Raw genomic sequence first — 14,152 nt, 5'->3', positions numbered from 1 at the left:
ACATTTTCTTTAGTGAATTTCTAAAAATCTGGATTTTGGGAGCCAACACAGTGGCATAGTTGGGTAAAACTGCTGCCTGCAGTACTGGCATCCTGTATAGGTGCCAGTTCAAGTCTTGGCTGCCCCACCCCACTAATGATCCAGCTCTTTGCTATGGCCTGGGAAATCAGGGGAGGATGGCCCCAAATGCTTGGGCCTCTGCACCTGTGTAGGAGATCCCAAAGAAGCTCCTGGTTCTTGGCTTTGGATTTGCCCAGCTCCAGTCATTGCAGCCACTTGGGGATTGAACCAGCTGATGGAAGACTTCTCTCTCTCTGCCACTGCCTCTCTGTAACTCTGTCTTTCAAATAAATAAATAAATCTTTTTCAAAAATCTGGATTTTGTTGATTGCATACTTAGAGGAGAGTTCAGCGTTTTTCTCTGTCCTTTATATTTCTTGCAGATTGACAGCTGGATCCAGAGGCTGGATTAATCTCAATAATCAATCTGTTTGGCAAGACTGTAGGTGTTACTAGCTTCTTTCATCAGGAGACACATAATGTCAAAATTTTTGGTGTATAATATTAGCAATCATTTGCAAAAAGTGGCATTTTAACTTTTATCATCTCATTTTAAGTTATTACTTAGCATTTATTTGAAAGGCAGAGCATGAGGGACAGAGAGAGGTTGATCTTCCAACTGCTAGTTCACTCCCCAAATGGCTGCAGTGGCCAGAACTGGTCCAGGCTAAAGGCAGGAGCATGGACCTCCATCCCACAGGGGTGGCAGGAGTCCAGGTACTTGAGCTGTCCACTGCTTTCCCAGGTGCATTAGCAAGGAGCTGGATCAGAAGCAGAGCAGCTGGGACCTGAACTGGCATTCTGATATGGGATGCTGGCATCACAGGTGCAGCTTAACCCACTGTGCCACATGCCAGCTCTGTGTATTTATTTATTTTTGAAAGAGAGAGAGAGAGATATCTTCCATCTGGTAGTTCACTTCCCAAATCCTTTCAACAGCCAGGGCTAGGTCAGACTGAAGCCAGGAGCTGGGAACTGCGTTTGTGTCTCCCACATGAGAGACAGAAACCCAGGTCCTTGAACTATCATCTTTTGCCTCTCAGACAGATTAGCAGGAAGCTAGATTGGAATCATGGAGTAACCAGAACTTGAACCAGATATTCTGATAGGAGATGTGGGCATCCCCAACAGTGCCTTAACCTGCTATACTAAAACACCTGTCCCTAGAGGGCTTTTATGTTGCCCATGAACATAGTTCATATAGAGAATGTAGGATAAATGATTTGTTTATTGGTTTGTTTATTTCAAAAAGGCAGAGAGAAAAAAAGAGATCAAACAGACAAAACTCTCCTGTCTACTGATTGACTTCCCAGATGCCTGCAAGAGCCACAGCTGAGCCAGGCTGAAGATGGGATCCTAGAACTCAGTCTAGGTCTCCCACATGGCAGAAATCCAATTGCTTAAGCCATCATCTGCTGCCTCCCAGGGTCCACATTAGCAGGAAGCTGTAATCAGAAGCAGAGCCAGGGCTCAAACCCAGGCAGTCTGAAATAAGTTTCAGTCTTCCTAAGCAGTGTCTTAACTGCTATGCCAAATGCTCACCCATTTATTTATTGATTGATCTTTAATATGAATTGGCTCCAAAAAGTGACCTCTAAAGGCAGTCAGTTTTTAAAAATTTGTTCATTTAGTTTGAGCTTATTTGACAGGTAGAATGAGACCTTCCATTCACTGTTTCATTTCCCAAATTCCTGTAACAGCCAGGGCTGGACTAGGCTGAAGCAAAGCTGGGAGCCTGGAACTCAGTCTGGTCTCCCCCACGGGTGGCAGAAACCCCAGTATGTGAGCCAGCATTAGCAAGAAGCTACATTAGCAGAAGTTGGGTCATAGTTGGATTAGCCAGTACCTGAACCAGGCACTACAGTATGGGTTGAAGTTGTTTCAAATGGCAACTTAACCATTACACCAAATACTTGCTCCCAATTACTCTTTTAACACTATCAGTATGAACTCTTGAACTTAAACGTATTTAATGAGTTTCCATGTATTGCAGTTGTAGGACTAAAAGGTAGTAACTCTTGCCTACCCTTCTTAAGGACCATGGCCAGTACTTCTGTGACAAATTAATTAGCAAGAGAAAACTGCTCCCTCCTGCCCCCATCCCCACCCCCACCACTGCATAGTGTAGTGGGTGAAGGGTAAAAAAGCTGTTGCCTCTTCCAGTCCTGTTTGCTCCGCTTCTGATCCAGCTCCCTGCTGATGTGCCTGGGAAAGCAACAGAAGATGGCTTGGACCCCTGTCACTCACTCGAGAGACTTGTATGAAACCCCTGGCTCCTGGCTTCTGGCTTCTGCCTGACCTAGCCCCCAGCCCCTCCGCCATTTGGGAAGATCTGTGTTTCCCTCTCTGTAACTCTGCCTTTGAAATAAATAAATAAATCTTAAGAACAATCATTTATTTAAGTTTTACATGACACGAGAACCTTCAGAAATAAGAACCCAGAGACCTAGGGAAAGCTGCTTCTCAGTTCTGTGTGATGTAAGCAGTGGACGGCCGTGGAGAACCAGATTGGACACAAAGGGCTTGCTCTAATGGCCGTCACCACGAGGTGGGCGAAGCCCCCGAGGCCTGTTTATTCTGATTCTTCTTTGTGTACATTCCTCCCCTTCTCCCAAGGGAGGACTTTTCTGGAATGAGAGTCCCACTATCTGTTTTCAGGGGAAGTAGGTCAAGGAGTGAACTTTCTAAGTTCTATGGTTTGCTTTGGGAGAGAGGACTTCTGTTTCTTGTGACGTGCCTTAGGGAGAAAGGAGGCCAGGAGAGGACATGAACTCCTGCGGTTCACAGTGCGCAGCATAGCAAACCAAGGCACCGTGCTTTGGGGTATCATGTTTTTAGCCTTGACACATTATTATTATTATTACTTGAAGTTCAGTTTTTAATTTTTTTTTTACCCAATTGGACTCTTTTTAAGGTGGCTCTTAAGTCCTTTTAGCATGATCTAGAATATGCTATTAATAGCTTCCTTGCTGCCTGACTGGTAAGATGTCTCAGGCTCATCTTTTCCATGTTTTTGCCTCAGACCTAGATTCAGCCTTTATATATATATATATATTTTTTTTTAAGAAAAAAATCAGCCTTGTTGAGATACAATTTATACATAATACAATTCACCAATTTAAAGTTTAAATCTCAGTGATTTTTAGTATATTCATGGATATATGCAACCATCAGTACAACTTTAGAAAGTTTTCTTCACCTTAAAAAAAAAAATCCTAATACCCTTCATCTGTCACACCCTGTTCTCTCTCTCCAAACTGTAAGCAACCACTGGTCTACTGTCTATCTTTCTGGATTTCCGCATTCTGGAAACTGATGTGTGAATGAAATCTTTCATATGATATAAATAGTCTTTCATGGTTTAATTTTTTTACAAGCTAGTGTAAAGTTAATTTTTTATATTGTATAATGTAAGGCAAAGTTGTTTAAAGTTAATGCATTTTTATTTCAGGAAGTCCCATGTTGCAATTCCTCCCGCTGTCCATCAAAGTCATTGAGTTAGCTCTTTTAAATCTTCAAGCCCTTTTGAACAAACTGATGCTTAATTCGCTATTGTCTAATCAGCCCAGAATTTCTGGTCTCTGTTAATCCTCACTTGAATAACATAATGATAACTTCGAAATTCCACCTAGAATCTTTAGAATGTAATTTCTTCAAGCAGTTTACTCTTGGGTAGATGTAATTCCCTGATTCTTGACATGCACACATGTGGATTACTTCATATTTTTTCCTAAGCCATCACTCAAAAAATGAAACTCTCTGGGATATCCCAATACATTAAGATACACCTTCAACTTCAGACATGTTCTCAAGATAAAATCCTTAAAAAAAAAAAAAAAAAGCCAGCCAGCCTAGCTCACTAGGCTAATCCTCTGCCTTGCGGCGCCGGCACACCGGGTTCTAGTCCCGGTTGGGGCGCCGGATTCTGTCCCAGTTGCCCCTCTTCCAGTCCAGCTCTCTGCTGTGGCCCGGGAATGCAGTGGAGGATGGCCCAAGTCCTTGGGCCCTGCACCCTATGGTGAGCTCTAATACTGATTCATCACTGTCAGATTCTGTTCCAGTCACTTCTCGGCCTTTTGGCTAAGATCAAGGATGGATTCTTTTTGAGACCCTAGGGTTCCAGCCTAGGGCTGTGGCAACTCTGTACTAGAAGGCCTGGTTTCAGTGGCTTCACTGGGCATTTTGTGCAGGGAATGCAGAACCAAGGTGGCAGAAAGAGAGCAAGCCAAAGTGCTGATAGTGGTTTTCAAAAAACAATTTTCAGGGCTAGTGCTGTGGCGCAGCTGGTTAACTCCCTGGCCGGAAGCACCGGCATCCCATATGGGCACGGGTTTGAGACCCGACTGCTCCACTTCTGATCCAGCTCTCTGCTATGGCCTGAGAAAGCAGTAGAAGACAGCCTAAGTCCTTGGGTCCCTGCACCCACGTGGGAGACCCAGAAGAAGCTCCTGGCTCCTGGCTTCGGATATGCACAGCTCTGGCCATTGCAGCCATCTGGGGAGTAAACCAGTGGATGGAAGACCTCTCTCTCTGTGTCTACCTCTCTCTGTAACTCTGTCTTTCAAATAAATAAAATAAATCTTTTTTTAAGAAAGAAAGGGAGGGAGGGAGGTAAGGAGGGAAGGAGGGAGGGAGGAAGGTGGATCAGAAGCGGAGGCAGAACTAGATCCTAGGCACTCCAAATGGAATGCTGATGTCCCACAGTGCTTAACCCTCAGAATCTGTTAATTTGCCTATTGTCCACTTGTTTGGTATCTGCTCATATCTTTTGCCCATTTTAAAAATTGGAACCTTGTTTTAACATTGATTGATTGATTTGAAAGGTAGAGATAAAGAAGAGAGAGAGTGAGATCTTCCGTCTGCCTGTTCACAACAAATGACCATAATGGCTATCTGCGGCCAGGCTGAAACCAGGAGCCAGAAGCTTCCTGCAGGCCTTCCACGTGTATGGCAGGAACCGAGCATGGGGCATCTTGTGCTTTCTTTCCAGGCTCATTATCAGGGAGCTAGATGGGAAGTGGAGCAGCTGGGTCTTGAACCGGCACCCATATGGGATGCCATGTCGCAGGCAGAGGCTTAATCTGCTATGCCACAATGCTGGCACTGATTTTTAGTTTTTAAATGTGAGATTTTAGGGGCTGATGCTGTGGTGCAGTGGGTTAACGCCCTGGCCTGTAGTGCCGGCATCCCATATGGGCACCAGTTATAGTCCCAGTTGCTCCACTTTTCATCCAGCTCTCTGCTATGGCCTGGGAAAGCAGTGGAGATGGCCCAAGTCATTGGGTCCCTGCACCAACGTGGGAGACCCAGAGGAAGCTCCTGAATCCTGGCTTCTGAATGGCACAGCTGCAGCCGTTGCGGCCAACTGGGAAGTGAACCATCAGATGAAAGACCCCTCTCTCTTTCTCTCTCTAGCTCTCTACCTCTCCTCTCTCTGTGTAACTCTGACTTTCAAATAAATAAATAAATCTTTTTAAAAAGTGAGATTTTTAGTATTCGATTAATCTAATTGATAAGTCATCTGTTAAAATATTCTTATATAAGTGTTTTTATCCAGACTGCCACATGGCTTCTCATGCAGTTTTTTTTTTTTCTTTTTAAAGATTGATATATTTGCCGGCGCCGCGGCTCACTGGGCTAATCCTCCACCTAGCGGTGCCGGCACACCGGGTTCTAGTCCCGGTCGGGGCGCCGGATTCTGTCCCGGTTGCCCCTCTTCCAGGCCAGCCCTCTGCTGTGGCCAGGGAGTGCAGTGGAGGATGGCCCAGGTGCTTGGGCCCTGCACCCCATGGGAGACCAGGAAAAGCACCTGGCTCCTGGCTCCTGCCATCGGATCAGCGCGGTGCGCCGGCCGCAGCGTGCTGGCCGCGGCGGCCATTGGAGGATGAACCAACGGCAAAAGGAAGACCTTTCTCTCTGTCTCTCTCTCTCACTGTCCACTCTGCCTGTCAAAAAAAAAAAAAAAAAAAAAAAAAAAGATTAAAAAAAAAAAAAGATTGATATATTTGTGGCGCAGCAGGTTAACATCCTGGCCTGAAGCGTTGGCATCCCATGTGGGTGCTGGTTTGAGACCTGGCTGCTCCACTTCCGATCCAGCTCTCTGCTGTGGCCTGGAAAAGCAGTGGAAGATAGCTTGGGTTGTTGGGCCCCTGCACCCGCGTGGGAGACCAGAGGAAGCTCCTGGCTCCTGGCTTTGGATCAGCGCAGCTCTGGCCATTGTGGCCAGCTATGGCGTGAACCATCGGATGGAAGACTCTGTCTGTCTGTCTGTCTCTCTCTCTCTCTGCCTCTCCTCTCTCTGTGTAGCTCTGACTTTCAAATAAATAAATAAATCTTTTTTAAAAAACAGATTGATATATTTAATTTGAAAGAGTTACAAAGAGAGGGAGAGGCAGAGAGAGAGAGAGAGAGAGAGATCTTCCATCCACTGGTTCATTCCCCACATGGCCACAGTGGCCAGCTCTGGGCCACACCAAAGCCAGGAGTGAGGAGCTTCATTTGGGTCTCCCACATGAATGGCAGGAGCCCCAACACATGCTTTTCCCAGGTCATTAGCAGGGAGCTGAATTGGAAGTGGAGCAGCTGGAGCACTCACTCATGCCATATGGGATGCCCGTGTTACAGGCAGGCATTTTACCCACTGTGCCACAGTGCTGCCTCCCATGCAACTTAAATACAAGTTATTTAATGGTATTAATAGAAGAGAATATTTACTGTGCATCCTGAAGTTGACCTAAGAGTCCACAGTGAAACTTTATGATAATGATACCACTTCATCCTTGGTGTTTTTATGAAAAAGAAAATTGAGACTAGTTCCTTCTGCATGAAAAAGTAATTTATTCTGTGTTTCAGACCTGTGGATATCTGGGCTTTGGGCTGTATGATTATTGAGATGGCCACTGGAAATCCCTTTCTTCCCAGCAGCTCTGATTTGGATTTACTCCATAAAATTGTTTCAAAAGTAGGTAGGTATTACTGAAACACGCTGTCAGTCTCTAAAATAAATATCACCAGGTCAGTTCTGTTGTGTTTTCAAATTCCACTTTTCTGTGTAAGAACAGGGAAGTGTGTTTTGATCGAGGGCAGCAGATGGATGCCTTGGACTAATAGGAAGAAAGAAAATTCTCTGTTTTTGCAAATATTTTCTTTGCCAAGATGGAAATAGCTAAACCATATGTTGATGGTTGATGCTAAGAAAATTAGTACAATAGGAATATACTTCAGTTAATCCAGAAGTTATGTGAAATTTTTGATTTCTGCGACATTTGCACCTCTAAACAAAGACTTTAAAGTAATAATAGAGGTGAATGAGATGCCTTTTTAAAGCACTTGGAGAAAGAATATCAGTTATTTACCATAAACTGCCCCACTTTTTAAAACAAAACCACAGTTGATAACCAAATACTGAAATAACTTATTCAAGGATATTTTTTTATTTTATTTTATTATTATTTTTTTTTTTGGCAGGCAGAGTGGACAGTGAGAGAGAGAGACAGAGAGAAAGGTCTTCCTTTGCCATTGGTTCACCCTCCAATGGCCGCCGCGGCTGGCGTGCTGCGGCCGGCACACCGCACTGATCCGATGGCAGGAGCCAGGTGCTTCTCCTGGTCTCCCATGGGGTGCAGGGCCCAAGTACTCGACCATCCTCCACTGCACTCCCTGGCCACAGCAGAGAGCTGGCCTGGAAGAGGGGCAACCGGGACAGAGTCCGGCGCCCCGACTGGGACTAGAACCCGGTGTGCCGGCGCTGCAAGGCGGAGGATTAGCCTAGTGAGCCGCGGTGCCGGCCATCAAGGATATTTTTGATGGGCTGGCATTGTGATGCAGCATGGTAAGCTGCCACTTGAAATGCAGGTATCCCATATCAAGGTGCCAGTTCAAGTACTAGCTGCTGGCTTCCAGTCCAGGTTCTGGCTCTGCACATGGGAGGCAACAGATCGTGGCCCAAGTGTTTGGCCTCTACCACTCATGTGGGAGATCAGGGTGGAGTTCCTAGCCCCTAGCTTTATCCTGGTTCAGACCAGGCTGTTGCAGGCATTTGGAGAGTGAACTGGTGGGTGGAGGGTCTCTACCCCCTCCTCCATCACTCTGTCGTTCAAATAAAGAAATTAATCTTTTAAAAAATAATATATTTAATTATTTCATAATTTGTTTTGACTACCAAACATTCTGATGGTTAGCCTTGCACATGGTGGGCATTTCAGTGGCCTCTCTTTCTAATATTTCTGAATGAGGAGCTTGAGGAGCCTTGCGTGTGTCTAGGAAGCTGTATATAATATTGTAATTAATCATGAGGCAGGTATAAAAATAATGAAATCTTAATACTGATTTAATATGCAGTTCAGAGGGGCCAGCGCTGTAGTGTAGCATCCCATGTGGGCTCTGGTTCACCTGCTGGCTGCTCCACTTCTGAATTAGCTCCCTGCTAATGCACCTTCTAAAGCAATGGAAGATGGCCCAAGTCCTCAGGCCCCTGCATCCAAATGGAAGACCCAGAAGAAGCTCCTGGCTCCTGGCTTTGGTCTGACCTAGCTCTGGCCATTTTGGCCATTTGGAGGGTAAACTAGTGGATGGAAGATATGTCTGTCTCTCCATCTCTGTAACTCTGCCTTTCAAATAAAATAATAAATAAATCTTTAAAAAATTAAAGAAAGCAAAAAGATGTAGTTCAGAAGTTTCAGACCTCACACTTGGACTAGGCATGTGGCACAGAGAATAAACTGCTGTGTGGACACCCGTGTCCCATTGTCATAGTGCCTGGTTCAAGTCCTGGCTACTCTGTTTCCTTCCAGTTTCCTGCCCATGTGTATCTTGAGAGGCAGTGATGAGAGCTTAAGTGAGAAATCCAGATACGGTTCTGGCCTCCTGGCTTTGGGCTGGCCCAGGCCTGGCCTTTGGGGGCATATGGAAAGTGAACCAGCAAATGGAAGATATTTTCTCTCTCTGTCTCTCTCTGTCTCTCTCTCTCTCTCTCTCTCTCTCTCTCTCTCTCACTCACACACACACACACACACACACACACCTTTCAAATAAAATGAAAATCAAAAAAATTTTGAAGGCATCCCCATCTTTTCGTGTCTTCATAGCTCTGGCTGTGATTGATGTTAGAAGGAATCTGAGAGATGATGCAGTTAGTCCTGGCGTTTTACAGATGAAGAAACCGAGGCACGAAAACTGAAGGATTGAGTCAGCGTCACAGAACTAATCACGACAAAATTAGTGCTGTAACGTGGTTATATTTTAATATTTATTTGTTTGAAAAAGCAAGAGAGAGAGAGAGATGTTCTGTTCGCTGGTTCACTCCCCAAATGCCTGCTGTAGGCGGGGATGGGCTAGGCCAAAGCCAGAGGTCTGGAACTCCATTGAGGTCTTCCACATGGTGGCAGGGGCCCGAATGCTTGAGGCAATCTGCTGCTTTCCCGTGCACATTAACAGGAAGCTGGATTGGAAGCAGAGTAGCCAGAACGCAACAAGCGCTCCACTGTGGGATGCCAGTGTTGCAAGTGGTGACTGAACTCGCTGTGCTACAACACTGGCCCCGAAACACGTGCTTTCCACACCGGTGTGTGGTTCTTTCCGTCTCACTCCTGGTGTCTAGCCTTGTGTCTTTGTAATGTTTTTTTCTTTTTTAAAAATGATTTATTTTGAGCCGGCGCCATGGCTTAATAGGCTAATCCTCCACCTTGCGGCGCCGGCACACCGGGTTCTAGTCCCGGTCGGGGCGCCGGATTCTGTCCCGGTTGCCCCTCTTCCAGGCCAGCTCTCTGCTGTGGCCAGGGAGTGCAGTGGAGGATGGCCCAGGTGCTTGGGCCCTGCACCCCATGGGAGACCAGGAAAAGCACCTGGATCCTGGCTCCTGCCATCGGATCAGCGCGGTGCGCCGGCTGCAGTGGCGGCCATTGGAGGGTGAACCAACGGCAAAGGAAGACCTTTCTCTCTGTCTCTCTCTCACTGTCCACTCTGCCTGTCAAAAAAAAAAAAAAAAAAAAAAGATTTATTTTATTATTTGAAAGGCAAAGTGATGGGGTGGGGGGAGAATGAGATCTTCCATTCTCTCATTCACTTCCAAATGGCTGCACTGGTCAGGGGTGAGCCACGCTGAATCCAGGAGCCAGGAACTCCTGGATCTCCCATGTATGTGGCAGGGACCCGAGTACTTGGACCATCTTCTGCTGCTTTTCCAGGTGCATTAGCAGATAACTGGATTAGAAATAGAGCATTTGGGACTCAAACTGGGGCTCTGATATAAGACACTAGCATTACAGTGAGTGACTTAACTCACTGAGCCACAATGCTGGTCCCAAGCAATATTTTTAATTCTAAATCATTATGATATTTTAGCTGTTTTGAGTAAGGCTTCACTCTGATGAGCACTTGATGGTTATACCATTTAAATATCAGTCAGGAGATGTGTAGAAGTTTAAATGTGCATTTCCTGATAGCATCACATATTATGTCTTATATTTGGAAAAAGAAAATGAGCCTGGTAGTTTTCCACATTCTACTGCCAATGTGCTATCAAAAAATTACTGGGGGAAACCTCAATTGTTTCATGATATATTCATATAGTTACTTGTTCAACTTTTGTTGGAGTTTTTTTTTTTGTTTTTTGGTTTTTTTTGACAGGTAGAGTTATACACAGTGAGAGAGAGACAGAGAGAAAGGTCTTCCTTCCGTTGGTTCACTCCCCAAATGGCCACTACGGCTGGCGCTGTGCCGATCTGAAGCCAGGAGCCAGGTGCTTCCTCCTAGTCTCCCACGTGGGTACAGGGGCCCAAGCACTTGGGTCATCCTCCACTGCCCTCCCGGGCCACAGCAGAGAGCTGGACTGGAAGAGGAGCAACCGGGACTAGAACCCGGCGCCCATATGGGATGCCGGCACCGCAGGCAGAGGATTAACGAAGAGAGCCACGGCACCGGCCCCTCAACTTTTAAAAATTAAAACACACAATTGTTCTTCCTTGTCTCCATTTTTAGTAATTTTTCATTTTTTTTAAAGGTGAATTGAGAGGCAGAGAGAGAGAATGAATGAGTGAATGTTGGTTCACTTCCCAGATGCCTGCAGAAGCAAAGGGCAGGAGCAGAATCAGGGGCCAGAAATGCAACCCAGGTCTCCCAAGTGGGTGGTGGGAATCCAGCTCCTTGAGTCAGCCTTGCTTCTCTCATGGTCTGCATTGGCAGGAAGCTAGAGTCAGGTGCCAGAGGCAAGCACTGAACCCAGGTATTCTGATGCAGCATGCGGGCAGACTTACTTGTTAGGCTGAAGATCCGCTCCCAGTTTTTGTTCTTGTTCTTGTTTTTTTTTTTTTTGTTTTGTTTTGTTTTTTTTTTTTTTGTTTTTTTTTTTGTTTTTTTTTGTTTTTTTTTTAATTATTTGTTTGAGAGGCAGAGGGCAGAGACAGAAAGGGCTCCAGTCCATTGGTTTACTTCCCAAATGCCTACAAGGGTCCCTGACTGGAAGCCAGGAACTCAATCCAGGTCTTCCAGGAGGGTGGAGGGTGGCAGAGCTAATTGCTTGAGCCATCACCATGGCCTCCCAGGGTCTGCTTTAGCAGGCAGCTGGAATGAGGAGCTGGGGGTGGGCGTGAAAGCCAGGCTCTGGTGTGGGCCACACATGTCTTACTAGCATCTTGACTGCTAGGACAGCAGCATCCCCCTGCCCACGCCCAGTTCTCGGCAGTTTACTGCCTGTCACATAGCAATTTCATTGTTTTGACTGTAGACCAATTTCTGTGTTTTTTTGTTTTGTTTTGTATTTTTTTCTCTTTTCAGGCAATTTAACACCTCACTTACAGAATATCTTTTCCAAGAATCCCATTTTTACTGGCGTGGTCCTCCCTCAAGTTCAACACACCAGAAATGCAAGAAAAAAATACCCAAAGCTTAATGGATTGCTGGCAGATATAGTTCATGTATGTTAAGAAATAAGAACTTAACATCTGAGAAATTTGCACAAATTATACTATAGTTTTTAAGTATTGTTATAATGAAACTCTTAAAGGTTCCTAAAGTAATATTATTTGTTGAAAGTTATGCCTGTAATACAGAGAAATTAAAATTTATAGACTGGTGCTGGCTCTGTGGTGTCACCAGTAAAGCCACTGCCTGCAGTGCTGGCATCCCATATGGGCACCAGTTCAAGTCCGGCTGCTCCACTTCTGATCCAGCTCTCTGCTATGGCCTGGGAAAGCAGTAGACAATAGCCTAAGTCCTTGGGCCCCTGTGTTCGCACAGAAGACCTGGAGGAAGCTCCTGGATCCTGGCTTCAGATTGGCACAGCTCCAGCCGTTGCGGCCAACTGGGGAGTAAACCAGTGGATGGAAGACCTCTCTCTCTCTCTCTGCCTCTCCTTCTCTCTTTGTAACTCTGACTTTCAAATAAATAAATAAATCTTTAAAAAAATTATAGGCTATTAGACCTGAAAACCCCTTGAGATATGTTTATTATTTTCAGTTTATCCCAATTTTAATGGTCATTAGGGTAAACTGGACAAATTCCAAGTACATACCATGTTTATCCCTGTCTTTTAACATCATTCTGGCCAGATTGGGAATCTGTCTACTCTGGTATCTTAAGCCATCTCTCTCCAAGCCATTGCCAACTGCAATTTTTGTTGTTATGATTTATTTTATTTGAAAGGCAGAGTTAGAGAGAGAGAGATCCTACATCTGCTGATTCAATCCCTAAATGGCCTCAACGGCTAGGGCTGGGCCAGGGCCAGACCAAAGCCAGGAGCCAGGAGTTTCATCTGAGTCTCCCATGTGGGTGCAGGGTCCCAAGTAACTTGGGTCATGCTCTTCTTCTTCTTCTTCTTCTTTTTTTTTTTTTTTTTTAAAGATTTACTTATTTGAGAGGCAGAGAAACAAACAGAGGTGGGAGGGGGCAGAGAGAATCTTTCATCTACTGGTACACTCCCCAAGTGGCCACAATGGCCAGAGCTGGGCCAATCTGAAGCCAGTAGGCAGGAGCTTCTTCTGGGTCTCCTACATGGTTGCAAGAGCCTAAGCATTTGGGCCATCTTCCAGTGCTTTTCCAGGCCATTAGCAGGGAGCTGGATCGGAAGTGGAGTAACCAGGACTCAAACTGGTGCCCATAAGGGATGCTGGCGTTACGCCACAACACTGGCCCTGGCTGCTGCAGTGTTTAATTTTGGAAGATAAACTAGTGCCAAAATTTACCTTGAATTGTTGAAACCATGAAGCCCTTTTTCGTTATTTTAAAATTTAAATTTTACTTAAACTAAGTAATAAATGTATCAACGCTTTTAGTACAAAATTCAAAGTGTAAAATGGATTTTCTTTGGAAAGCAAATCTGCTTTTCTTTTTCTTTAACCAGCCAATTTCCTTTCACAGAGGCAATTAAGGTAATTTACTTCTGATGTAAAGCCCTTGAAAAATAGTGGTTCTCTGAATTTCAAAATAAGTATCATTGAGGTACTTGAAGAATAGACTCTGAGTCACACAGACTATAATAAAAACTCGGGTATGCCATTAATTAGCTGTGTAGCTTTGGACAAGTGGCTTAATCTCTGTTTCTCAGTTTACTGGGCTATAAAGTGACAGTAACCGTACTTATTTTCTATAGCTGGAGGATTTAGTAAGGTAATATCTGGGGCTGGCATTGTGGCACGACGGGTAAAGCCACCACCCGCTATGCCGGTATCCCATAGAGCATCCGTTGATGTCCTGGTTGCTCCACTTCTGATCCAGCTCCCTGCTTATGCACCTGGGAAAAGCAGTGGAGGATGTTCCTAGTATTTGGGCCCCTGCACCCATGTGGGAGACCTGGATGAAGGTCCTGGCTCCTTGCTTTGGCCTGTCTCAGCCCATTGTGGCCATCTGGGGAGTGAACCAGCAGGTGGAAGATACTTCTCTCTCTGTCTCTCTCTCTTTCTCTCTGGAATTCTGACTTTCAAATAAATAGATCTTGAAAAAAAAAAAAAAAAAAAAAGATGATATCTGAAATGTGCTTAGCCCAGGGTCCTAAGTAAACTGTCAACAGATGTTGGTGTGAAAGTTACTACTTTCTAGATGAAAAGTGTTGCCGATACTTTCTAGACGAGGAATAACCAGGACTTGAAACAGTGCTCCA

The 14,152-nt window shown here is 45.2% G+C and overlaps 1 protein-coding gene across 12 annotated transcripts in view; it reads left to right on the top strand.

The window, feature by feature from the left end:
* The window catches only part of CDKL3 (cyclin dependent kinase like 3), a 73,046-nt gene that overhangs the window by 19,530 nt on the left and 39,364 nt on the right, over nucleotides 1–14,152 (top strand). For all 12 annotated transcript variants that reach the window (XR_007918960.2, XR_007918962.2, XR_007918961.2 and 9 more), the window contains 2 exons: nucleotides 6,913–7,025; nucleotides 11,833–11,972. Coding sequence is in view for 9 of the 12 variants with exons in the window: in XM_051844230.2 (XP_051700190.2) it covers nucleotides 6,913–7,025; nucleotides 11,833–11,972 (253 nt within the window). In the remaining 3 variants the exon portion in view is untranslated. The remainder of the gene's footprint in view (nucleotides 1–6,912; nucleotides 7,026–11,832; nucleotides 11,973–14,152) is intronic.

The sequence above is a fragment of the Oryctolagus cuniculus genome, chromosome 6, assembly GCF_964237555.1.
Source record: "Oryctolagus cuniculus chromosome 6, mOryCun1.1, whole genome shotgun sequence".
NCBI classification, from domain to species: Eukaryota; Metazoa; Chordata; class Mammalia; order Lagomorpha; family Leporidae; genus Oryctolagus; species Oryctolagus cuniculus.
Note: the sequence above shows the minus strand (reverse complement) of the source record. Positions and strands in the feature narration are given on the sequence as shown.